The sequence below is a fragment of the Eleutherodactylus coqui genome, chromosome 9 (assembly GCF_035609145.1).
Source record: "Eleutherodactylus coqui strain aEleCoq1 chromosome 9, aEleCoq1.hap1, whole genome shotgun sequence".
Taxonomy (NCBI): domain Eukaryota; kingdom Metazoa; phylum Chordata; class Amphibia; order Anura; family Eleutherodactylidae; genus Eleutherodactylus; species Eleutherodactylus coqui.
In genome coordinates, this window is record NC_089845.1 from 68,593,051 (window position 1) to 68,619,634 (window position 26,584).

A 26,584-nucleotide genomic window follows, 5' to 3' on the forward strand; every position below is an offset into this window, starting at 1 on the left:
TGAGGATAGGACGTGGGTCCCTGCCAGGGACGTTCATGCCCCACGCCTAGTCCGATCATTCCACAGGGCCTTCCCGCTCAAGCCCGCTCCTGGCCATGGGGGTCCGGTGTCCCCCCGTAGAAGGGGGGGTACTGTCAGAACCAGCAATTCTCGGGGGCCCCGTGCCCACACCACCGGTCCTGCCACCCGGGTTACAGGAGTGCGGCGTAGGGGAGCCCCGGTTCTTGTGATCTCCCCGGGCCGCTGTCAGACTGGTCGCCGCCGGGTTGCTAGGGAGGCAGCAGGTGCTTCTCTAGGCACTTGACTACCAGGCTGGCTTCCCTAGTAACTGTCTGTGCTGCAGACTGGGGGTGTGTCCCCAGCACCTCCCTGATTAGCCCTGCTGCTGTCAGGCTCCCCGCCCCAATCGGCTTCTGGGGCGGGAGCGCTGACAGCATTTAAAAAGGTGTGTTTTCCTTTCAGCCCTTGCCAGTGTTAGTTTGGTCTTCCAGCTGCACCCGCGTATTCTTTTGACTCCTGTTGGTGACCCCCGGCTTTCCTGACCTCTGCTTTTGGACCTTGACTACGTTTTTGCCTGACCCCCCTGTACTGCGTACCCTCCTGTTGCCGACCCGGATTGTCTGACCATTCTACCGTTGTTTGTCTTCAGTGTCTGTTTGTCTTCCCGTGTCCCGCTTCCCTAGTGAGGGTAGGGACCGCCGCCCAGTTGTCGCCCTGGGGGTTAGCCCAGGGGGGCAAGTAGGCAGGGACAGGGGTTGCGGGATATCTCAGGGACCCCCATATCCCGGACACTGTCCTGACACCTGCCTTCTTTAAATTCGGGGTGTCTCCATAGTTCCATGTGTTTGGATATTTTAAATGGCAAGTCATATAGTTTACGGGTTATCTTCCACGCTGCTATGGTGTCTTTGGCCATGACTGAATGTTTGCTTTCTATTGGGAGTTTGGAGAAGCTGGTATGTAGGAGCGCATTTAGGCTCCATGGGGCGAATAGCTCTGCTTCCAGGTCGTAGTTGGAAAAGTTGCTAGTTCCTTTTAGCCAATCCAAGGAGTGTCTCATAATGCTTGCTATGTTATATAGTCTAATGTCAGGGAAGTTTAAGCCTCCCTCACTTTTGGGGAGCATTAATTTTTTAAGTGCGATGCGTGGTCTTTGTCTTGACCACAAAAAGGTCGTGAATGCTTTGTGGAGTTTTTCCAGGTCTCGTCTTTGTAGTAGGAGGGGAATTGTTTGTAATGGGTATAACACTCTTGGGAAGCTTATCATTTTGATTAGATGGGATCTGCCTAGTAGGGAGAGTGGTAAGTTGCTCCATTTGTCTAGTTCCTTAACTATTTTGGTTATCAGAGGGGGGTAATTTAATGAGTATATTGATTCTGGTCTTTTTCCTATATGTATCCCCAAATATTTGATACTATTTTTGACTATGTTTACTGGGTGGTCTTTGAAGGTTGAGTCTGTTAGTTTGCCTCGTGGTGAGATATCTATTATGTCGCATTTTGTGGTGTTGGCTTTGAATCCTGATTTTTTCTCAAATGTTTTCAGTATGTTGAAGACTTTGTGTAAGTCTGTGTGTGGACGCCCTAGCGCTATCAGTATGTCGTCTGCGAATAGCATGGTTTTAATTGTTTTGTTCCCAATTTTGATCCCTTCGATCTCTGTGGAGCTTTCTAAGGTTCTTGCTAGGGGTTCTATTGCCAAATTAAATAGGAGTTGGGATAAGGGGCACCCTTGCCTGGTGCCTTTCTGAAGAGGGAATTTTTGTGATAAGAAGCCTGGTGTGTATACTTGTGCTTGTGGTGTGGAATATAGATTCCATAGGTATGTGCAGAAGGGGCCCCCAAACTTCATTTTGTTCATTACTGCCTTTAGCCAAGGCCATAGTACGTTATCAAAAGCCTTCTCTGCATCTATTGCTAGGAAGGCTGGTGAGGGATGAAGCATCGGGTGTATTTTAATTTCGTCCAGTATTGTCAGTATTTTCCGTATGTAAGTGATGGCTGATCGTCCTTTTGTGAAGCCAGCTTGTAGTGGGGAGATTAATTGGGGCATAAGTCCGGCTAGGCGGTCGGCCATAATTTTGGCCATCAGCTTCAGGTCTGTATTGATTAGAGATATTGGTCTATATGATTTTACATCTGTTGGGTCTTTTCCCGGTTTGGGCAGTAATTTGATATGTGCTGTATTAATTTCTGAGGGTATGGGGCTGTCTTTCATGTATCCGTTAAATAAAGATTCCAGTATTAGGGCAGTCTGGTCTTTTAGTACTTTAAAAAATTCTCCTGTGTAGCCGTCTGGGCCAGGGGCTTTGTTGTTTCCTAATTTCGATATACTATCCTTAATTTCCGCTATGGTTATGGGTGCGTTCAGTTCTGTTTTTTGGTCTTCTGACACTGTGGGCCAGTTTATGTTTATAAACTTGTCTAATTCTGGGTCCTTGTCTGTCTGCGTGTGGGAGTAGAGTTTAGAGTAGAAGTCGAAGAATAGTTGGTTAATTTTTTGTGGGTGGTTTTGTGTTTTCCCTGAATTGTCTTTTAGCCCCACTATATTGTTCCTATGGGATGGACCCCTTGCCAGATTGGCCATTATTTTCCCTGCTTTGTTTCCATATTTAAATAACTTTGCCTCTTTTCGTGTGTATAACATTTGTTCTCTTTTATGGAGCCATGTCTCATAGGATTCTTTTGCTAACTTCCATTTTTCCTTGTTACTTTCACTTGGTTTCTCTTGAAATTGGGTGTATGTTTCTCGTAGTTGTTTGCTGTAGTTATTTATTTTATCCTTGATTTTCTTTTTAAGAGAGATTACGTAAGCTATTATTCTGCCTCTGATTACTGCTTTGGCCGCATCCCACAACAGTTGGGGGTTACTCGTATGTGGTTCATTATCGGACATATATTCCAGCCACCATTCTCCAAGAGATGCACAAAAGGTTTCATCTTCTATCAGAAATGTTGGGAATCTCCATATGTAGTCCGTTCCCCTTGGTGTTTGTTCGTTTAGGGACCATATTACAGGGGCGTGGTCTGAAATGATCATTTCTCCTATGGTGATGTTAGATGTTCTAGAAACTAGCTGAGGTGTTGTAAGTATATAGTCTATTCTAGACCATGAAGTGTGTGCGTGTGAGAAGTGAGTATATTCGCGTCCCTCTGGATTAATTTCCCTCCATATATCTTTGAGCCTGACGTTCTGTGTAAAGTTCGTTAAATTGGTGTCTTGGTGTCTGTTCTTATCTCCCTTATTGGTCTGGTTGCGGCGGTCTTCTGATGCTTTGATTGTCGCGTTAAAGTCCCCCCCCACTACTTTATGGGGCTCTGTGTCTGTAAGTAGTCTGTCGGATAGTTTTGTTAGGAATTGTTTATTGTTTGAGTTCAGTCCGTACACACTGTAAATACTAAATTTCTCCGATCCTATTTTTATATGTAGGTTTACAATCCTCCCTTCTGTGTCACTCCATTGATCCTGTACCTCAAGGTTTAAGCCATTTCTAATAAGGATCAGCACCCCTGCTTTTGATTGCACTGATGGTGATCCATATACTTCCCCTACCCATAGCTTTCGCATGCGGAAAAAGTCTTCTTTGTTTAAGTGGGTTTCTTGGAGTAGTGCTATATCTGCTTTAAGTCTTTTGAGATGTCGGAGGACTGCCGTTCGTTTGTGTGGCGATCTTAGACCCTTAAGATTCCACGTTATAATTTTCATTTTTATGATGTTTTGTGCTTCTGTCTAATTGTTACGTGGGCTGGTCTCACCTGGCTACGTCAACGAGTCCTTACTTATAAACTTTAACTTTTAACTGGGGTTAACCTTTTCCTTCTCTCTGGTACTCTTCCCCCTGCGTCCGATAATTAGTGTTGGGATAGCAGTTAGTCGGGCACCAGGGAAGGAATATTATGCTTTCTCCCTTAGGGTATGACGCCTTGCGTACCTCCCTAGGGAGAGTGCATTAGTTGACTTCCTTCAATTCCACTTTGTGAACAGTTTTCGCGGGCAAGATGTACTTGCAGCCGTGTATTGTTGGCTGTGCTTTTCCTTATTCCCATTCCTTGCTCCTACGTGGGTCACATAGTGGAATGGAACGAAAACAGTTTCATTCAAATATATACATACATAAATGTATTCTTTCCTTCCGCTCCAGCATTTTCTATTGTCTTGCTCTGTTACATTCTATAACATTTTTAACTATAGCATTCTGTCTGTAAACCGCTTGAGATTTACTCTATGTCAAATAATCTAACTTGAAGACTCTCTGTTTTTGAAATGTCTCTGAAATGTCTCTCGTGTGTTTCCGTACTCACGGCTGATGGTCTCAGGGTGGTGAGTCCGGCGTTGCGGTGTTCTTGCGTCGGAGGTCTCTTGTTGTTGTCGATGCTTCTGGTGAGGACGACTGGTTTAGATTTGTCTGCTTGTCCGTGGCTACTTTTATCTGTCGTCGGGCTTGTGTGGTTTTTCTGCTTTTCCGGTATTTTTTTTGCTCTTGGGGAGAAAAGTACTTGTTCCGCTTTCCTCGGATCATGGAAAATAAGAGTATCTCCGTTAGTATAGAATACTTTCAATATCGCCGGGTATAGCAGTGCAAACTTTAATTTTTTCTTGTAGAGTTCTGAGCATATTGGGGGGAACTCTTTTCTCTTGCGTTGTACTTCCGCTGAGTAGTCTGCAAAGATTAGTATTTTGTGGCCCTCGAGTTCTAGTATGTTGTTACGACTTTTAAAGTTGCGTAGGATTAGCGATTTATCTGTGAAGTCCAGGTATTTTACTATTGTCGGTCTTGGGCGTACGTTAGTTGCTGCATTAGCGTTAGTGCTTGAGTTCCCAGCACGATGGTCAGGGCCTAGGCGGTGAGCTCTTTCGATCCTACATATTTGGGAGATTCCCAAAATATTGGGAATCGTTGATTCACATAGTTGGCGTAGATCGTTTTGTAGATAGGATTCTGGGATTCCGATAATACGTAGATTGTTTCGTCGAGATCTATTTTCTAGGTCCTCTAACCGGTCCCAGAGCAGTCTATTGTCTCGCATCGGTTTCTCTACGGTTTTGGTGTTGGCGCTCTGTTCTGAGGATATTGCCTCTATGTCGTATTCCATTACGTCTAGTCGGTTGCCATGTTGGGATACCGCGTCTCTGAGGTCATGCAGGGTGCCCACCACGGTGTTTGCCAGTGTAGTTTGGATATCTGGAGCAATCAGCTTTGCCACCTCAATCGCTAAGGCCTTATAGTCTATCGTTGCCACGTCTTGAGATGGTAAATTTTCTTGGTCTAGCGGTGAGGGAGGCATAGAGGGGGGATTTTTGCACGATGTCATTTCTTTTTCCGTTGGTGTTTTAGCCGTGGCTTTAGCCGGTGTTTCATTTTGCTTTGCTCTAGTTCTCCCCATCTTGACCACAAAGTCCTCCATGTAATTAGTTTACGTACTGGTATGCTGTTATATATAGTATTGCACGCGTGTTAGGGAAACAGAATTCTTTTAACACCCTGCAGTTGTCAGGTGAATGGCTCTGCAGCTGGATGTTAAGGTGCCCCTGCTATTTTCTGCCGTCAATTATCCGTTAACGGCGGGTGCTATTCTTTGGTCAGCTTCTCTGCTGTGTTTTATTGTTATGTTTTGTACAGTTCACTTCGTATTTTAAGTGTTTTCTGGGGTAGCTCCGGGCGGTTTTTATTATTTTGAACGTTTGGTTGGTGCTTGCTGGGCACTAGTGGTTACTGGCTTGTTCCTGTGCAGTGTATCTCACTGCCTCATAGGTCTCAGAATGACCGTTGTAACTTCTGAGGAGGGGGGGGGGGAGGGGGGTCAGTGTGTGTTTCACTCTGCTCCTCTGCTGTGTCTTGCAGGGCAGTTGGATTATGATGGCTTTTGTTTTTATTGCTCCCGTGGCTGTTTTCCTCTGTCTCTCCCTGCTTCTGTTTCTCCCCTCCCTTGTTACTTTCACTTTGTGCAGGAGCCGGCTTTATCCTGCTGTCACTGTCCCGATGGTTGGGGCTGCGGCTATCCTGCACTCTCCTCTGCCCTCCTCCGGAGCCCCACTGTGGCTGGTGAGTTGTGGAGGCTGTCGGTCGGCAGACCGGGGGTCTGTGCTGTATACTTTCACTTTGTGCACTGTCCCGCTGGTTGGGGCTGCGGCTGTCCTGCACTCTCCTCTGCCCTCCAGAGCCCCACTCTGGCTGGTGAGTTGTGGAGGCTATCGGTCGGCAGACCGGGGGTCTGTGCTGTAGCAGTGTCGCTCGTCCGCCCGGGAGGGGAGGGGGGGGACACACACACACGTGTCGCCTACCGTCTCCCGCAGCCGTCCGACCTCAGCTGGTCCGTCCGCGCTGTGCCTCCGGGCTCTGCTTTCCGGCTGTTGGCGCTGCTCCGGTCCTCCCCGTCACTCTGTCTGGGTGGATCTCTCCGGTGTCAGTCTCAGGGCTGCGGCCGGCGTGCTGTACCTCGCGGTCGGCAGTCTTTGGAGCTGGTGGGGTTTGCGCTGCCGTCTTCCTTCCTTCTCCGGTGTTCTATGAAGCCTCCCTGGGGTTAGGGCAGTCTTCTCCCGGTTGGAGGGTCGGCGGCAGCTGTGTTGAGGTTGATTGCTGGAGCGGCGTTATCGGAGCTCTCTGGCTTCACTGTTCACTCCATGGCGCCGGAACCGGAAGTGACATGTTCATTTTATTGTGCACGCTAGTATAATAATTTTATTCTGCAGATTAGTACAATTACTGCGATACAAAATTTTATAGTTTGTTATATTTTACTACTCTTAAAAAATAAAAAAAATATTTTCACTTTTTTTTAAATTTCTTTCCCCCCCCCTATTCTGCAACCCATAACTTTTATATTTTTCATGGAGTGAGCTGTATTTTTATTGATACCATGTTGGCGCCGCATACAACTTTTTTGTTTGATTTTTAGGGTTTTTTTTCTGCTTTTTTAAAGTGTTCCCCATTCAGGATAAATTGAGTGTTATTTTAATAGTTCAAATCCAAGTGAAGAAAAGTATATCCATCACAAAGTATATCCATCGTGTTCATCTACACGTATTTCGGCATGTAGATACATGCGTTGCTGTATATTCCAATAAAGTATGGTATAATTTCCTATACCTATTTGGAATTTTAACTAATCTCCCTGACCCGTGGAGCGCGGAGTATATACTTTTCTTTACTTGGATTTCTACTTTCTGCAAGTCTCCCCAGGTTGGTGAGCCTTGACCTACTCCTGGATGCTTCTCCAGCCCTCCTACTGGATCATGGAAAGGGATTATTCTTTACATGCGAACCCGGGCTTTAGATGCAGGTGGTTTCCCCTATATCTTTGGGTAATCCCACCTGACACCAGGTGAGTGTTTATGAACAATTTCCTATTTTAACAGAGTAGCATGTAGTGTCTTAGACTACAGATGCACACTAATGCAAACTGTACATCAGGTAGTCAAGGAACTGATATTGCCATCTTTGTTTGCCCAGAACTGGAGTATTTCTTTAACTCCTTAATGACCACCCATACTTCTTTTGATGGTGTCTGTTAATGGGATTTCATTTTTTAATGCCTGGCGTGGGTCTCCAGTGCCAAGTCGAGCAAGTGGATGGCTATCGGATGACAGCCGGGCACTTGCTCTAACACCGGGGACTGAGAAAAACCTGGATCCCAGGTGTTTAACCCTTTACATGCCGCAAGTATAGTAGCGCATTAGAAGTATGATAAAATACGGTGATAATCAAGTCCTCTAGTGGGACAAAAATAAAAAAGAATAAAAATAAATTCGTCAAGATCCCAGCTTTCCTCTTTACTAGATAAAAAGAAAAAAAAATCATACATGTGGTATTGCCATGTACATAATGAGCAAGAGAAAAAACATTATTTCACCTGTAGAGTGCACGTCATGGAAAAAAAGATTTAAAAAACTGCAAATATGGCTGACCTTACAAAAAACATAATAGAAAAGTGATCAAAACATCAAATGGATCAACAAATATTATTATTAAAAGGGATAACTCACCCCCCCAAAAAAACCTTACACAGCACCGCTGACAAAAAAAGAGAAATTTTAGGGGTCTTTGAATGCAAAGATAAACAAAAAATACATTAAAAAGAAATGAAGAAGTTGCAAGAAATAAAAACAAGTCTGTAACTTTGCTATTGGCATAATTGTACTGGCCAGCAGAATTAATTTAACATATTATTTATACAGCACACTACCACAATTGCAGATTTTGTTAACCTTGCCTCTAGAAAAAAATGGAATAAAAAGCAATCAAAATGTTATATGTTCCCAAATATTGGATAAATGAAGACTAGAGTTCATCCTGCAAAAAACAAGGCCTCATAGAGTTCTTGGAATGCAGCAAAACAAAAGCAAATCTTTAAGAAAAAAAAAGTGCTACAAAAGTAGCAGAACATAAAAAAACTGTATAAACTTGGTGTCGCCAGAATCGTGCTGACTTAAGGAATAATGTTACCACATTATTTAGTTTGCACACTGAATGCCATAAAAATGAAATAAAATAAAGATAGAATATTTTTCCCAATCCCCCTAAAAATAATAATAAAAGCCATACAATACATTATATGTATCCAAAAATTATGCCATTAAAAATACTGCTTGTCCTGCAAAAAACAACTCCTCATACGGCTATTTTGGCGGAACAATTAAAAAGTTATAGCTCCAGGAATGCGACAATAAAAAAAACTGAAAAATTAGTTGGCCATTAAGGCGCAAACAGTCTTCATCACTAAGGGGTTAAATAAATTTAGATGTTTTACCTTATATAATCCAGAGAGCCATGCATTTCACTTTCATGAACCACCACAGCTTTTTTTTGATAAAATGATATGTCTATTTCCATATTCTCTCCGATAAAGGAAAGATTTGACAATCCCATGAGGGTGGTTTCAAATACAGCATCTTTTAGTAAAACGGCACTGTGTTTTTTTGCGCCAAAGCTGGAAGTGCATGCTGCAAGAAGGAGGAGTCCAAGTCATTCCTATATATTTCCCATATCATTTGAATTCGCTTCTACTTCTCGCTTTGGTCCAGGAAACTGCCTGAAAATTTGTGGGGTTCTGCCAACAACTGTTTTATGTGAAACCACCCTAAACCAAATGTCTCCTACCCGATAAATATAATTGTCAATCGTATTATTATTCTTTCCATTCTCTATTTAGGAGGGTCTTACAATTTTTGCCAACCATTAACTTCACATATTGCTTTTTCAATATAAAAGGGCAATTACACCAAATAACAAAGGCTTTATTTGTTTCACTATTTATAAAGAAATTAATAAATCTAGGTTGCTGATCAAATTTTCATTTGCTGGTATTTACTGGGCTGTAAATGTCAATAAAGATATTTGTGAGCATAAACCAAAACAAGTGTAGTGAAGTGATATAGTTCTGGCTAATGATCGCTGCGGTTCTACTTTTTTCATCAATCAAAAAGTTAACTATTTCTGGTTGAAATAATTTTAGGCTAATAGTCAAATACCGAAGATAAAGGTAACCTCTTGCCTACGCCTCGCTGGTTGCTGGAATTTTATGCAAAGCAGCATATAATTTTTTTCTATGAAAAATGTTTTTAGTGGGCAAACACAGCAAAATAAAAAAAATATATACATATCTTTTATTATTGTAAACGTAATGACTAGAGATGAGCGAGCACCAAAATGCTCGAGTGCTCATTACTCGAGTCGAACTTTCAGTAATGCTCGAGAGTTCGTTTCGAGTAACGAACCCCATTGAAGTCAATGGGCGACTCGAGCATTTTTGTATATGACTGGTGCTCCGCTAAGGTTTTCATTTGTGAAAATCTTAGCAAATCACCAAAGTCATGTAAAAAACACAGAAATGGATAGGGCAGGCGAGGAGCAGCATGCAGGGCTGCATTTCGGGCTCCGAGGTCTCACTATTAAGCCACAATAGTGGCAAGAGTGAGACCCCCCCCCCCCCCCGCACTGTCAGCATAAACATCGTTCTCCTCTGCCACAGCTGTAACAGCTGTGGCAAAGAAGAACGATGTTAGCCCATTGAATTCAATGGAGCCGGCAATACAGCCGGCTCCATTGAAAGCAATGGGCTGCCGGCAAGCGCGGGATGAATTTTTGGGAAGGGCTTAAAAATATAAGCCCTTACCTGAAAATCATCCTAAAATGTGTAAAAATAAAAAAAATGTATACTCACCTTTCCGCTGCAGCCGGAGTTCAGCCGCGTCTGGCCGGCAGTTCTCCTGAACTGCTTTCTGTAGTATTTAGCAGGTGGGGATTTAAAATCCCCACCTGCTGAATGAGCTGCCTCTGATTGGTCACAGCCTCACCAATCAGAGGCAGCTCTCACTCACCCATTCATGAATTCATGAATGGGTGAGTGAGTGCTGCCTCTGATTGGCTCAGCGCCTGTTCCTTAGAGGCTTGGTTGCAATTGCAACTGCTGTGACCTCTATAGCTACTCCTATCTATCTATCTGTCTATCTATCGGTCTATCTCATATTGATATATCTATCTAATATCTATTTATCTAGCCATCCATCCAGCCAGTGATTCAAGTCTCTTCCTACTCTGCTTACATTGAAATTAATGCAAGTGAATGATGCTAATGAATAGCATAGCATTCATGCTTCATTCTCAACTGGAAATTTACATTTTGAGATATGCTTTAATTAAAAATTATAATTTTTTAAAATAAAATCAGCCAGAAGAACAAGAATGATTTATTTTCAGATTTGCAAAATAAGTCAAATAGGATTGAGATACCAAAGCAGGCAAAGCCCAAGAACGAGAGTGACGCTGTTTCAGGAAAATGGAATGACCTTTTTTTCTTATCTCAGAAAGTCCCTTTAAGCTAAAATCACACCTGCCGTTTCCTGTGGAAGTTTTTGGTTCATTCTTTAATGCAGTTTGTTTGAGCCCAAACCAAAAGAAATGTGAAGTATAAAGGACAGACTTTTACGTCTCCTTTCTCTTGAACTGACTTCTAGCTTTGCATCCAAAAACTGCATCAAAAACTATATGTCAGACTGCATCAAAGACTGCCGCTGTGATCCCAGCATTCATTCACCCAGCAGTATTCTGATCAGTGTTATACATAGGTTAGCGGAATTAAACTTCCCCAACTCAGAAGATTCTGGAGGGCATTCTGCTGCTCCAAATGAAATGAAAATCAGACAATGGCACTTCAGAAGATGTGCTCTCTATTTAGGATATAAAAATTTTAGTTAAAAAGTTGCCGATAGGTGGTGCCATAGCAGACCAGGTCTACCGTGACAGACCTGCATCAGTGTCAGATCTGAAGGACAGTATTTGCCGGTATGTTGTAGCGAGTAGTGATTAAAAGCTGACTCCCTGTGTTCAGAAGTGGAAAATATGGCTTTGGATAGCATTGTTAAAAACTGGGGGGGACTTATTGAATATTTGTAGCATGATTTGCATAGCTGCAGCACCAAAAATTGGTCACTTTTTTACAATTTTTTTTTCCATAAACGGCGAGTACATTATCGCCATTGGCCAAATTTTGTCTCATTTCAGCAGCAGAATGCCCTCCAGAAGACTCCGAGATGGGGAAGTTTAATTTAGCTAATCCTGTACATCAGTATTTGTAAGCCCAAACCAGTGGGTTTTAAACACAGAAGAGATGGAAATCTCTACATTCTATTTTTTCTTTCTAGGTTCCTTTCTTGGTTTCGAAATACCAAATGCTGACCAGAGTACTGCTGTGTAAATGAGGCCTTATAATCATGGAGATTGATATGGAGACAAAGGTCCCTTTATAAGTTTTGTTACCCTCTCTCTGTTTACTGTTTGTACCACTGTTTTTCAGTATTATATTCTTTTTTATTACTTTAGGTCTGACTTCCATGAGCACATTTGCTTTAATATGTGGAGTATCCTCACTTGTTGTTCTTGTGATCTTCATCATTGCAGCTTTGTGTCTAGTAAGGTAAGTGCTATAAGTGTCCCACTATGGCAGCTGAAGCTCATAAAGCTCTAATATGTAAAACATATTATTTCTTAAGAAAAAAGTTTAACAAAAAATAATTAACAATTTACACCATTTTCATGTGAGTTCAGCAATTCTTTATAAAACCTTACAACTGTTCTTTGGAAAACTGTAAAATATCCATAAATGTAGAGCTAATTATTTTTGTTGTAGGTTTCAGCCTATAGTCCCTTAGCAATCTCTTTACATATGACTGCCCCTTTCTCAATGTTTAAACATTTTTGAAGTGCCAAAAACATTTAGATTACTATATATGTACTAAAGTCTTATGCAATGTTGGTTTCATGTGAACATTAAAAGCTCGTTCTATGTATTTTCAAGGAAATAAACATGTGAGTTTCCTTGTGATGATTCTTGAATGGCTGGAATCAACCAGAAGAGCATGACTAAAATAGTATCTGAAGGGACTTGGATCAGCCAATGCTGCCCAACAGACCATGCCCAATCTGTTGGCATTATATTTGGAGGGGCATGCAGCCATCTGAAGCAGTTAACCATCTGTTGGCACCAGTAGGGCAAGAAAAAATAAGCTGAGGAATCTGGATAGTTCAGTCCAGGCAAACAATAAGCATCAGAGGATATCAGTAGCAACAAATCACTAGAAAGAAACAAGACCAGATGCAATTGGTCACAAACAGGGGATGTGATGCAAAAAATGTATACAGGATTAGAACAGGGATGCTGCAGGAACAGGGTAGTAATGGAGCCGATTAAAGATGCAACAGGATACCACTGGACTAGAGCAAGGATGCTTCCAGAACATGATACATCATATCGCAGGACTGAGAGTTTCATAACAGCAGGAATATTCATAAGAATATCCATGTATTGTCAACTAGGTATTTGAAGAGTTAAAAAGTAAGAAGACTACTTACTATTAATCAACTGATCTCAATCCAAGCTAAGATGCATTTAAATTGCTGAAGGCAAAGCCAAGCTTAAGGCCTCTCTCACACAGGCGCTTTTACCATGATTAACGCAGCGTTTTGAATGCCGCGTTGATTGTGATATAACACTCCCATGAAATCAATAAGACCTCACGACATGCGTTTGATCGCGGCGCTGGATGGATATTTCCAGCTAAGCAATTTTCCAGCACTGTCTGCTCTATCTTTGTTCATTTAACGCATCTCATCATCCATCACAACGATGGGGCGCACTAAAATACGCTGTCAGCTGCAGGGAGCTGCATCTGAAAGCAAAAAAAAGATCGCGGCAAAGTGCCATGTTTGAAATCACGGCGCTTTGCTGTGCACCATAAGGCCTCGGTCAGACGACCGGTTTTTGCCGCGATTTGCGGATCGCATGACGGATGCGCATCCGCAAATCACGTGACCGGGGCCGTCTTTTCGCCAAAAAATCTGCAGCTAGCAGCATTTTCGGCGAAACGGGCCCGATCAAAGGAGCGCTGTCCACCCATTGAAATTCAATGGAGCCGGCTATACAGCCGGCTCCATTGAAAGCAATGGGCTGCCGGCGAGCGCAAGATGAATTTTCGGGAAGGGCTTAAACATATAAGCCCTTGCCTGAAAACCATCCAAAAATGTGTAAAAATAAAAAAAATATATATACTCACCTTGTCCCTGCAGCCGGAGTTCAACCGCGGCCGACTGGCAGTTCTCCTGAACTGCTCTGTGTAGTATTCAGCAGGCGGGGATTTAAAATCCCCGCCTACTGAATGAGCTGCCTCTGATTGGTCACAGCCCTCACCAATCAGAGGCAGCTCTCACTCACCCATTCATGAATTCATGATTGGTCCTTGCACTGAGCCAATCAGAGGCAGCACTCACCCATTCATGAATTCATGAATGGGTGAGTGAGAGCTGCCTCTGATTGGTGAGGGCTGTGACCAATCAGAGGCAGCCCATTCAGTAGGTGGGGATTTTAAATCCCCACCTGCTGAATACTACAGAGAGCAGTTCAGGAGAACTGCCGGCAGGCCGCGGCTGAACCCCGTCCGCAGGGACAAATTCTTGGATGTTTTTCAGGCAAGGGCTTATATTTTTAAGCCCTTCCCGAAAATTCATGCCGCGCTCGCCGGCAGCCTATTGCTTTCAATGGAGCCGGCTGTAATGCCGGCTCCATTGAATTAAATGGGCGAACATCGTTCTTCTCTGTTACAGCTGTAGCAGAGGAGAATGATCTTTATAGTATATGTTCTCAATGGGGACGGCGCTGCTACCGCCGGCCCCATTGAGCGCATATATAGAACACAAGGAATCGCAGAACGTAGATAAGCGCGGATCTGCGATTCGCCGTGTCCTATAATTTATCGCATATCCGCATAAAAAGCGGACATGTGACCGATCCCATTGCGTAGCAATGGTTCTATATATGCGCAGATCGCATGCGCAAATCGCGCAGAAAAACGCTCGTCTGACCGAGGTCTAAGGGTGCATTTTTACATAACAGGTACTGGCTTGCAGTTGTGACTCCACCCAGCCACAGTTTCCAATGGAAGTGCGATCTTACCGATATGATTGGCAAGATCGCGCAGCTGTTGACAGCCATGGCTGAGTGCAGTCTCAGCTGCAAGTCGGAACCTGTTATGTGGGAACGCACCCTTTAGGTGTTTTGGGAAACAAATCATCTGCTGGAAAAACGCGCTAACATGTAAAACTATGGTATTTTGCAATATACTTGCATCTGATAATGCATACAAATACAATGGTATCTCCCAGCTGATCACATAATGCAGTCCACGCGACATTCCAAAAAATAGGATAACTGAATTAGCTTGGAAAGTAAATCCTTGTTTAGTCCACGGAAAAGAATGGGAGTTTTATTGCCTCTAAAATGATGTTTGTTCACAGGCATGGGGCCACCACTAGCCCTGGACAAGATCTCTCAGATAAACCCACCATAAATCCTTCAGTTAAGTTCTGGGTTCAGAGTTTCAAAGATTTGTTTATAATTTTGAATTTGTAGACCCTCCTGTCATTTTTGGATTTGAAGTTTCCTTTCGACACAACAACCCTCATCTGTTCTATGTTGCATCCTAAATAGAGATGAGCGAACGTACTCGTTACGAGTACTTACGCACCCGAGCACCGCCATTTTTGAGTACAGCGGTACTCGCGTGTAAAGATTCGGGGGGCGCCGTGGCGGCACGGGGGGTAGCAGTAGGGAGTGGGAGGGAGAGGGAGAGAGAGAGGGCTCCCCCCTGTTCCCCGCTGCTCCCCCCAGCACCGCCGCGCCTCTCCCCGCCCCCCGGCGCCCCCCGAATCTTTACGCCCGAGTACTGAAGTACTCGAAAATGGCGGTACTCGGGTGCGTAAGTACTCATTACGAGTACGTTCGCTCATCTCTAATCCTAAACAAAACTGTTCAGCTGCAGATAAATGAATCTTTTTCATCTTTAATTCCACAACACTGTACATCACTTGATGTCCCCAATGGGCTCGAAGTCTAAGTTAACCTATTAGTATGTTTTTGGAGTATTGGTTGAAACTGAAGTACTTATGCAAACATGGAGAGAACATACAAACTTCATGTAAATGTTGTCCTTGGTTAGATTTGAATCCAGGACCCCAGCGCTGCAAGGCAACAGTGCTAACTGCTGAGCCACTATGCTGCCCATGTGGTGGTGTGTAATGATGAGACCTTTTAAGATTCTGTCCTATTTCTCCAATGTAAAGACCACCAATTAGACACTTTATATACGAAATAGGTTCACAACATAGGATGTAGAACATATGAATGTTCCAGGAATCTTACAATCTGATACTTTGAAACAGGACTGAATCTCTCCAAAGGATTTCTGACAGGTTACTTCTGCGAAATCTGGTCCAAGGATAGTGGGGTCACTATCTGCCAATCTACATTATTTTATAGACAATAGAACTTATATATATATATATATATATATATATGTGTGTGTTTCTTCAGACATTTTGTTAAATCATGCTTGATGAAGACACCTAAGTAGACTTGAAAGCTTGCTGCAACATCATCTCTTTTTGCTTAAAGTATATCATATCTACAAGGTTATTTTGTTTCCCTTACCGAGAGCAATGACATTTTGTTCTACTGACTACCCTGGTGCCAAACCTTTTACAGGGCTGCTAGCGATGGGAATTGTAGATGAGGATGCCTGACAATATATGCTGATTGGCAGTCTGCAATGTAAAAGCCATGCACCTGCAGAACCGAATACATGAGGGATTATAGAGGTTTTGAGGTGTCTGTATATGAAAATGGGTGTAATTCCTATACTATTCATCCAATTTGGATGTAAAGACCCTAATACGAAGGCCGCTCTCATATGGGCATGTGACATGCTATCCCAACAGTCCATTGATTTGTGTTGGGCCACTCACAGCAGCCCTTTTTTAGAGTGCGTATTACTCAGTATGCTCTATTTTGGCACATATTACATGCATATACATGCAAAGATATGAATGTCACTGTGTACTTGCTACCCACCGACATGTGAGAGATTCACGTGGCTTGCCGGCACTCAAGGTTGTGTGAGCCTGGCCTAAGACAGAAAGTTCAATTCGACATTCTATGTTAGCCAAAATAACTTAGTCAGTGTTAAATATTTTCAGACTTAAAGGGGTTGTCCCGCGCCGAAACAGGTTTTTTTTTTTTCAATAGCCCCCCCGTTCGGCGCGAGACAAACCCGATGCAGGGATAAAAAAAAAAAAAAGGGTAGTACTTACCCGAATCCCCGCGCTCCGGTGACTTCTTACTTACCTTGTGAAGATGGCCGCCGGGATCTTCACCCTCGGTGGACCGCAGGTCTTCTGTGCGTTCCATTGCCGATTCCAGCCTCCTGATTGGCTGGAATCGGCACACGTGACAGGGCGGAGCTACGAGGAGCAGCTCTCCAGCACGAGCGCCACATTCAACACAGAGAAGACCGGACTGCGCAAGCGCGTCTAATCGGGCGATTAGATGCTGAAAATTAGACGGCACCATGGAGACGAGGATGCTAGCAACGGAGCAGGTAAGTGAATAACTTCTGTATGGCTCATAATTAATGCACAATGTATATTACAAAGTGCATTAATATGGCCATACAGAAGTGTATAACCCCACTTTGTTTCGCGGGACAACCCCTTTAACTGTATCTTGAATCCGATATTATGACAAACATTTTATTATCCTCCAAAGGAGTGTGATATGCCAAATAACAATCTTCGCTCTACTGCATCAATATTGCAATTGGGCTTTTTATTTTTTTTTTGCTTTTCATAGTTCTATAACAATTAGGTATTTGTCCATAATTGAAGTTCATCTTCCAAGCATTCAAACCTTCCAAGCATTATGAACATAAGATAATTCCTATTGAGAGGAGTACACTAACTGGGCTTTAGATGAGATTTTCAATACGGAATAGCAGCCAAATAGGGTCAGTGAGTCAAAAATAGATTTTTTTTAACCCAGCAGGCAAGGAGACAGCTAAAGCAGCTCTACGGTGTGAGGATTCCGCAAACATCTGCCCATATCTCCGTTCCCGAAACTCTTCTGTGTGTGTGACATGGATGGAAGACAGTCACAGTTCTAAGTGAAATTAAATATTCTGAAATATATGTATTGTGACTGACAGAAGCTGCTGTACCAGGAAAAGAAGATTAAAAATGGTTATTTATAGCCCCATATAACACAGCATGAGAGTCAGTTTTAAGTTCCCTTCTGGTCAACTTTTCCAGTAGACAGTTTGTCAGTTGCTGTGTCCTTGTCTAGCCTACCATCAGAGTTCATTTAATCTTTTTCCGAAATAAACCTCTTGACGCGTGTACAAATACTTGCCTGTTCCATAAAATATTTAACAAACCATTAGTCTGAAAAAACAATTATAGCGAGTTAGCAGTGGTCATGAGGCATAAGAGACAACTGGCTTCTACAGATATTGGCTATATGACCTTCAGTGTTTAAATGGAAAACAAGAATATTCTGCAACTAGAATCCTTTACTTATTTATGATCAGTATAAGTCAGAACACGTTCTATAATCTAAGTAACGGCTCCTTGACCCATGTCCGAGACGTTTTAAATTATTTTATGAAGACATTTATTAGAACCATTTTAATTCAACCATTTTACCTCTTGTATCTAGTTTGTAGATGTCATATTACCTGAACCTTTCATCATCTCACTTCTCTCTGCCCTAATGCTACCTGCAGTTAGCAGTTTGTACTTTGCCTGAGAGATGACCTGTTCTCTTACATCAATCTCTAACAAGGTTTGGTTTTCTGACAGTCTTTGTCCTAAGTGACCTCTATGAAATCATATTATTCTGCAAATATTATTAATATACATGTCCTTAAATGTCCAATCTCTATATTTCAACCTAATGCATATTGTAGACATTAGGAATGTATTTGACTATATTTCTCATAAAATGTATACTATATCTCAGTATTTCAATTTACACACATTTTTATACAAGTAAAGTAGAGGACAAATGCTATTCATAGTCTAAGTGGATAATTGCATCCACATGGATAGCGAATAACCCAAAGACAACAGTCCCAAGCTGAAGAAATAATCAACATTAATTGAATTACAATACCAGTCAAAAGATTGAAGACACCTTTTCATTCTATTTTTTTTCTTTTTATTTTCAACACAGATGGAATTAAGTACGGTACTAAGCAAAAAATGTTAAATAAACCAGAATATGTTTTATATTTTAGATTCTTCAAAGTTGCCCCCTTTTGCTTAGATGACAGCTTTGTACACACTCGGCATTTTCACAATCAGCTTCATGGAGTAGTCAGCTGGTTTTCTAACAGTCTAGAAGGAGTTCCTAGAGATACTGAGCACTTGTTGGCAGCTTTTCCTTTACTGTGCGGCCCAACTTATTCCAAACCCTCTCAATCTGGTTTAGGTTGGTTGATTGTGGAAGCCATGTCATCTGACACAGCACTCTATTACTCACCTTCTTGGGCAAATAGCCCTTACATAGCCTTTGGATCTGTTTGGGGTTGTTTTCCTGTTGAAAAACGAATGATGGACCCAGTAAGTACAAAGAGATGGGATGACAAGTGACTGAAGAATGCTGTAATAGCCATGTTGGCTCAGTGTGCCTTGAATTTTGACTAATTCACCAACAGTGTCACCAGCAAAGCACCCCCACACCATCACACGACCTCTTCCGTGCTTCATAGTGGCAACCACACATGTAGAAACCATCTGATCAACTTCTCGGAATCTCACCAAGACATGGCAATAGGAATAAAAAATCTCACAATTTGACTGATCAGACCAACATACAATTTTCCAGTGGTCTAATGTTTATTTTTTATGTTTCTTGGCCCAATCAATTCTCTTATTGTTGATGTTCCTCAGTAGTGGCTTCTTTACAGCAATTCGACCATAAAGGCATGATTCTTGCAGTCCCTCTGAACAGTTAGTTTTGACATGTGTCTGTTACTTGATCTCTGTCAAGCATTTATGAGGGCTCTATTCAGAAGTGTTGTTAGTTTGTGGTTTCTGAGGATGGTAACTCTAAAAAGCCTATCTTCTGGATTAGAGGTAACTCTTGTTCTTCCTCTCCTGGGGTGGTACTGCTGAGATCTAGTTTCAATATAGCATTTGATAGTTTTCAGGACTGCACTTCAGGACACCTTCAAAATTCTTGACATTTTCTGGATTGACTGACCTTTATGTCTTAAACTAATGGTGGACTGTTGTTTCTCTTTACTTAGGACTTTCTCATACGAGCGTTTTCCGCTGGCATATCTCCTGCACGAGGAGCATGCAGAACTGTGCAATGTACACTGCTGTGTGCCAACAAGTCCCCATACGCTATCTTAGTGTGTGTGTGCTCGTAATACATGCCAAGATAGAGCAGGTTACATTCTTTTTTGCGCATGCATTTTGCACTCTGTGTCTGAGGCACCATATAATGTAATGTTTATTACCATGTATTACACGCACAAAGCCCGCAAACGTAATACGCATTAAAAATCACTCATGGGAAAGTTGAGTTGAGTAGTCCTTGCCATAATGTGGACTAGAACAGTAGGTGAATAGTGCTAAACACACTATGGAACTGTGTACCAACCTGAGCTCTGCACAACGCAACTGATGGTCTCAAACACACTAAGAAGTCAAGAAATTCGACAAATTAACTCTTAACAAGGTATACTTGTTAATTGAAATACATTTCAGGTGATTACCTCATGAAGCTGATTGAAAGAATGCCAAGAATGTGCAAATTTGTCATCAAAGCATAAAAAACCCTGGGATGAAAAAGTGAATCCAAACTTTAGACTGTTACTGTAGGTGAAGCAAAAACAAACATAACGGGAGCAACCATTTAAAGTGATGATGCTGAAAAGCATGGGTGTAACTGCAAGGTAGCAGACATAACAGTCGCTCAAGTAGGGTCCATCAAGTAGGGCTCCTCCTCACTGAGAAGTGAGTTGCAGTTAGTGATAACTATGGATGATGGAAGAAAAGTATGGAAATTTGAATATAGATCATGAAGTGTTCAAAGAAAAGACATTACTCTTGTATTGTGATATCACATTACGCATTATCTCTGTACGCTGACATCACAATGTGCAATATGCCTATTCTATGTATTATCTTTGTACTGTGACCTATTCAGTCTGGTGAAGTCCACATGCGGTCTGAAAATCTCTTTTTAGACCACTATGTGCATGCAGTCCCATAGAGTTTTTGAATGGCACGCAAACTTCACCAGTGAACATTGTGGGAACGAGGGAGTAGGTTAGTATAAGAAATACAACCCCGCTCACTGTAACCTCCTCAAACAGCACCAAAACTTTGTTTATAGTGCTATTCGGTGATGACAGGTTCACTCTAAAGGGTATGGGCACCATTGGGGTCAGTTTCTTCACTTTTGTCTTGTATAGCTTCTACAAATTTCTGTATATAGACTCTGCAGTCATAGGGCTTATTCACATGTTCGTATATCGGAAGGGTTTTCACAGTGTCCCTTTTTGCAGAGGGAGGAGGTGGGCCAGGCCACAAGCAGTGCACTGCAAATAGTGGCGAAGGGCAGAGAGAGGGTGAAGAGGGGGCGGGATCTCAGTGCATTTCTCGCGGCCTGGCTCGCCTCCTCCCCCTTCAAAAAGGGACATCGTATATCGGCTGGGCGTGAAAACTCGGCTGATATACGGACGTGTGAATAAGCCCTAAGTCTCAGTAGTGTTAATAGCCTTTAAATGCAGATGCAGTTGTGTTCACTAATAAAAAGCATACCTTGCACAATAGGTGCAGGAATATCATTAAAGGGGTTGTCCCGAGGCAGCAAGTGGGTCTATACACTTCTGCATGGCCATAATAATGCACTTTGTAATGTACATTGTGCATTAATTATGAGCCATACAGAAGTTATAAAAAGTTTTATACTTACCTGCTCCGTTGCTGGCGTCCTCGTCTCCATGGTGCCGACTAATTTTCGCCCTCCGATGGCCAAATTAGCCGCGCTTGCGCAGTCCGGGTCTTCTTCTTTTCTGAATGGGGCTCCGTGTAGCTCCGTGTAGCTCCGCCCCGTCACGTGCCGATTCCAGCCAATCAGGAGGCTGGAATCGGCAATGGACCGCACAGAAGCCCAGCGGTCCATGGAGACAGAGGATCCCGGCGGCCATCTTCAGCAGGTGAGTATGAAGACGCCGGACCGCCGGGATTCAGGTAAGCGCTGTGCGGGTTGTTTTTTTAACCCCTGCAGCGGGGTTGTCTCGCGCCGAACGGGGGGGGGGGGGGGGGGGGTTAAAAAAAAAAAAACCCCGTTTCGGCGCGGGACAACCCCTTTAATATTTGTTTTCTCATAGGAGTTGAAACCATCCTCTGTGTTCATATCGGTACTTATAGAAAGCCCACAGTTCTGAACTTAGGTGTAGGATTGATAGGCAGTTACAGGATGATAAGCTAAAGCTAGTTACAACGCAAATAAAACCAGTCCAAGAAGGCATTTGAGGACTAAGGGTTTGTTCACAGAAGCGTAATTATGCAGCATATTAGACGCATGATAAGCAGTGAATATAACCCATTGATTTCAATGGGTTCATTCATATGTGCGTATTTTTCATACAATATTCAAAAAACACACCTTTTCAGGGAGGCATACCATAACTCCTAAACCAAATCCCTCTGTACTCCGCCTGATAATAGGCTCTCTGTCCTACCGACTGCAATCCCTGCTAGCCGTCATCAACCGCCCCTGGCAGTCACACTGATTCAGCCACTATAACACTCAACCTGATTATTGTCTATGTGTATAGCATCCCTCACTCTCCACCTCGCCATACCGGGCACATCTCCAACCGCTTTACCTTCTGTATCCCCCTATTGCTTATAGGGATCCTCACCCCCTACTCTCTTCATTAACTGATTACTTCATGTAACTCTGTTTTTTATTCTTATTCCCCTGTTTTGTAAACACTGCGGAATATGTTGGTGCTATATAAATAAAGATTAGTATTATTACGCAACTGAAATAGGCCATTGAAGTGAATGGGCCAGTACAAATAGGCAGGAAACCTGCCTATTTACTGTGTATTTGCGCATTAAATTAATGGGTCCTTCTTTGTATTTTTTTGCATGCATAAGTATGCAGCAAATTATGTGCACAAAAACCAACAGGAATGACTGAAGTATGTAGGCAATTGTGACGCACGCACAAAAACACGTCTATTACAACCAATGCATTTCCTATGGCGTGTTCACACCTCTTTGTGTTTTACAGGCGTGCGCCTGCAAAGATAGGGCATGCATGCACCATAGAGAATGCACGCATTGCCTTCAATGGAGCTGCGGCTCTCGACTGTCATTCATGAGCACCTCAGCCAATCACAGGCAGCTCTTGCTGAATGAATAACAGGCGAGAGATGCCTGTTATTGGCTGAGCACATAGCCAATCAGGAGCAGCTCTTTTAGCAGGTGAGGATTTTAATTCCCCGCTGCTCAAAGAACTTCATTGCAGAGTCAGGGACAGCGCAGACAGGATGCGGCTGAGCCCCGGCAGCTGAAAAAAGGTCAGTATGAGTTTTTTTTATTTTTTACACTACTTTGGCTTGTTTTTCAGGGAAAGGCTTATATTTAAAGCTCTTCCCTGAAAAACAATTAAGAAATTAAGGGGTGCTGGATCTTCTATCGCAGCTGTCATCTGTGACAGCTGTGGTAGGGAATTCTTTGTTCCCCGAAGGCCTTTAGAATTCCTTTGCGGCATCGGTCACATCTGTGACAGGTGCAGCAGGGAATTCTTTACTCCCTGCAGGGATGAAGGAAACATCTGCCGTATGTGGCAGATGTGTTCTTCATCCCCGCAGGGGACACAGCAATGGCAGATAGGCAAGTATATATATATATATATATATATATATATATATATATATATATATTTTTTTTTTAACACTAAAATGGTTGTTTTTCAGGGAAGAGCTTATACTTAAAGGCAATGCGTGCACCTGCATACACGTGTGTTTTTGCACATACAGGGGTGCGCAAATATGTACGCACCTATGTACGCGCAAGTACACGCTCGTGTGAAGCCACCATTAGTTAAAAATTCTTTGCAACAGGAACCATCAGTGGGAATGGAAGGACATGCAAAAGCAGAATTAAAAGAGTGTATTGCAACAGATGATCTGAACACCGAGGCCGTCTGCACATGAATGTAATTCGCTGGGACAGTCATGCGGCATGCAGCAAGTACACAATGACATTGCGTACTTGTGTGGGCCGCCGATTGCCATATTACATGGCAAGACAAAACATGCTGCGATCTTGATTGAACATATATTTTGAGCAATATGTGTGATTGGCAGCATGGGCACCTATGGCACATTAGTACAGTTTATTCCGTGTGCAAAACCCTACGTGCGGAATACTCTGTAACAACACGGTTGCTTAAAGGAGCCCCAACAAAAAGCTAAACTGAACAGTTCTAATACATAAATGCAAAATTTACTGTACTTTTCAGACTACAAGCTGTACCAGACAATAAGGTAAACCCATAATTAGAAGCATAAAAGGAGGAAAAAACATTTTTATTGCACATATTCTGAGTAATATTCAATTGATAAGATAGAGACCCAATAATGTATCAATAATGTATGAAAGCTATAATACCTTGTAACTGTGCCAGCTAGCATGCTCCTCCATTATACCAGCCACAGTACGCCCTACTATTGCACCCCTTCAGATAAGACATGAATGGATAGAGTGACAGTTAGCTAAGCCGTGGTGCCACAGCACCTATCAGCAGTGCTTCCCGATTAACAGCATCTGCAGTTGAGTAAATGACTAATGATGACTTATGATGGTAATTGTCCTGACACCAGTGCTATACAACACAATAGTTAGTAGTGAAGGAGGCAGAAACTGAGTGCAGTAAGTAAGGTGATAAAGATCTAAACACTTAACTAATCTTCACCCAAAGGAATATTTAAACGTTTCTCCTTTTTACAAGTTGCAGCATAAAGGTTTCTTCACTGTTTCAGGCACTGCCTATTGCCCTCTTCCCCACCCTAAGGGTTTCCTTAAGAAACTGAAAACATTCACTCGCTTTGTGTGGGGAGGTAAGCACAGTAGGATAGGCTTCAGGACATTTATGAGGCCCAGGGGTAAAGGAGGAGCGGGGCTACCTGACCTTAGGATTTATCACTTGGCCTCCATAGTAATGCACCTGTTTGACTGGCATTTTCACTGGGATTCCAAACAATGGGTGAGATTGGAGGAGGACTTGTTGGGAAAAAAAGTAGGGGGTTTATCCTGGCTGATGCAAACATTGAGACCCAATACTATTGAGCATCAACTCAATAAGTGATAAGATTTGCATTGTCCAAGAAGAAGGAGCCGTTAACCTCTTTATTTTGTAACCTGGATTTTCCTGCTGCCAGGGAGACTTCCATTTTTTTATAGATGTTTTTCTGTATCTGACTGTTTGGTGAACAGATAACAGAGATATAGAATGTACACATATGTGGCATGTAGATGTGGTATGATGTGGTACAGTATTGTAGCATGCCTTTTTGCACAGCAGAGAGGTCATTGCAAAGCATTGGCTATACAGAGAACACAGTACAACAAAAGGACATTCGGCACATTTAACAAATAATTGTAATACAACAAGAGTTCATTTGCCGATCACCACATCTGAATGCAGCACAATGCATGCTGAATCCACAAAACTCCACTAATAGGACCATTGACTAACACAGATCTCCGAGTCTCTCTGGATTATTAGGTGCATATTGCAGCATGATTTGTAGAGGAGAAAAATACAGTAAATAGCTGCCTGGAGCTGACATCAATACTTGTTCGCTGCTATGGCATCCTGATGCCACCTCCAGAAGGAATATGGAGATAGACGTGATGCCATCAGTTGCTACAGTGACATGTCATAGCTGGCAGGGAGAATTGTGCCGGAACAAGGAAAGGTGAATACATTTCATTCATAAAATCTTTATACCTTTAGAAAACAGGCATTGCGGTGGTTGACAATATCTCTCGATGTGATGATCTCAGTAATAAGCAATAAAACGGAGAGTTAACCTTTAGATTTCTTATACATAATTTATTATCCTTTACATAATGGAGCTATAGTTTTTTTTTATTGAATTTTTGTATATTTAAATTTAGGACACGGAAAAACAGGAAAATCCAGGCAAAGCAAGTAAACGTCAGCTTCAATTCCACTTGTCCTCAGGTAAGAGGACTGATAATCAATATAGTTATCGAGTGGAAAGTAGTAAAGTCTAAATCGCCTCTCTAAATTTCCCCAATGTATTCTTGTACGGTATTGGCTTTTTAAAACAGAAGTTATGTGGATGTTTCCATCAGAAATCCCCGAAAAACACTGCATGGCTCCGCCCACTATCCAAAAGTGATGTATTGAGCCCTTGTTTTTAAATTTCTGATGATTTGCAAATAACTTTTGCTTCAATAAGTCATCGTTAAAGTTTCTTAAAGTTTTTTTCCCCAAAGAATACATATTTATGGAATGGTCACAGTAGTACAGCGTACTGTATATTTTTTAGCTTTTTTAAGAATATGCAAAAAGCGCACTTACTAGAATGGCAGAGAGGCCAAATTGTTGTTCTTCATCTGATGTGCGATTTCTTACAATATTTGCTTTGTTTATTTCAGCTGCAAATAGACACAGCGGACAAGGAGCCCACATACGCCAACTTTACACCTAATTCATCATTCTCAAAATCATGGACTTAGAAATGGAGTCTACGGATACATTTATTGGTTTTATACGATATGTGGGAACAGGACAGCTAAGAATGCCGAAACATTATTAATGCAAGGACAATATGCTGTATTTGTATATCTATGATTACTTTTGATTATTTGCCATGTACAGAAATTCCTTCTTCTTATCTGCATTCTATAAAAATGTGGTTTTATGTGTAACTGAAGGTCTGGAGAAAGCTGAGCAATCAGGGATAATGGCTTTCATTAAAGCAGGGGGGCTCAACTTTTTGTTGTTGTGAAGGCCACATTATCATATTGTTTTAACTTAAAGGGGTCATATTAGAATATCAATTTATTCCATATCCATAGGATAGGGGATAACTTGCGGATTGGTGGTCCCACCGATCTCAAGAACAAGGGTCTTTTATCCCCCATCCCCCTCACTGTAGAGTTACTGCACCCCCTGTAATGAACAGGAGACTGAA

At 42.4% G+C, this 26,584-nt stretch overlaps 1 protein-coding gene across 1 annotated transcript in view; it reads left to right on the top strand.

The window, feature by feature from the left end:
- CD226 (CD226 molecule) overlaps nt 1-26,371 on the top strand; it is a 61,807-nt gene extending 35,436 nt beyond the window's left edge. The window contains exons 4-6 of the mRNA XM_066578960.1: nt 11,820-11,913; nt 25,539-25,605; nt 26,046-26,371. Coding sequence (XP_066435057.1) covers nt 11,820-11,913; nt 25,539-25,605; nt 26,046-26,126 — 242 coding nt within the window. The 3' untranslated portion in view covers nt 26,127-26,371. The remainder of the gene's footprint in view (nt 1-11,819; nt 11,914-25,538; nt 25,606-26,045) is intronic.
- Nucleotides 26,372-26,584: the final 213 nt, after the last annotated feature.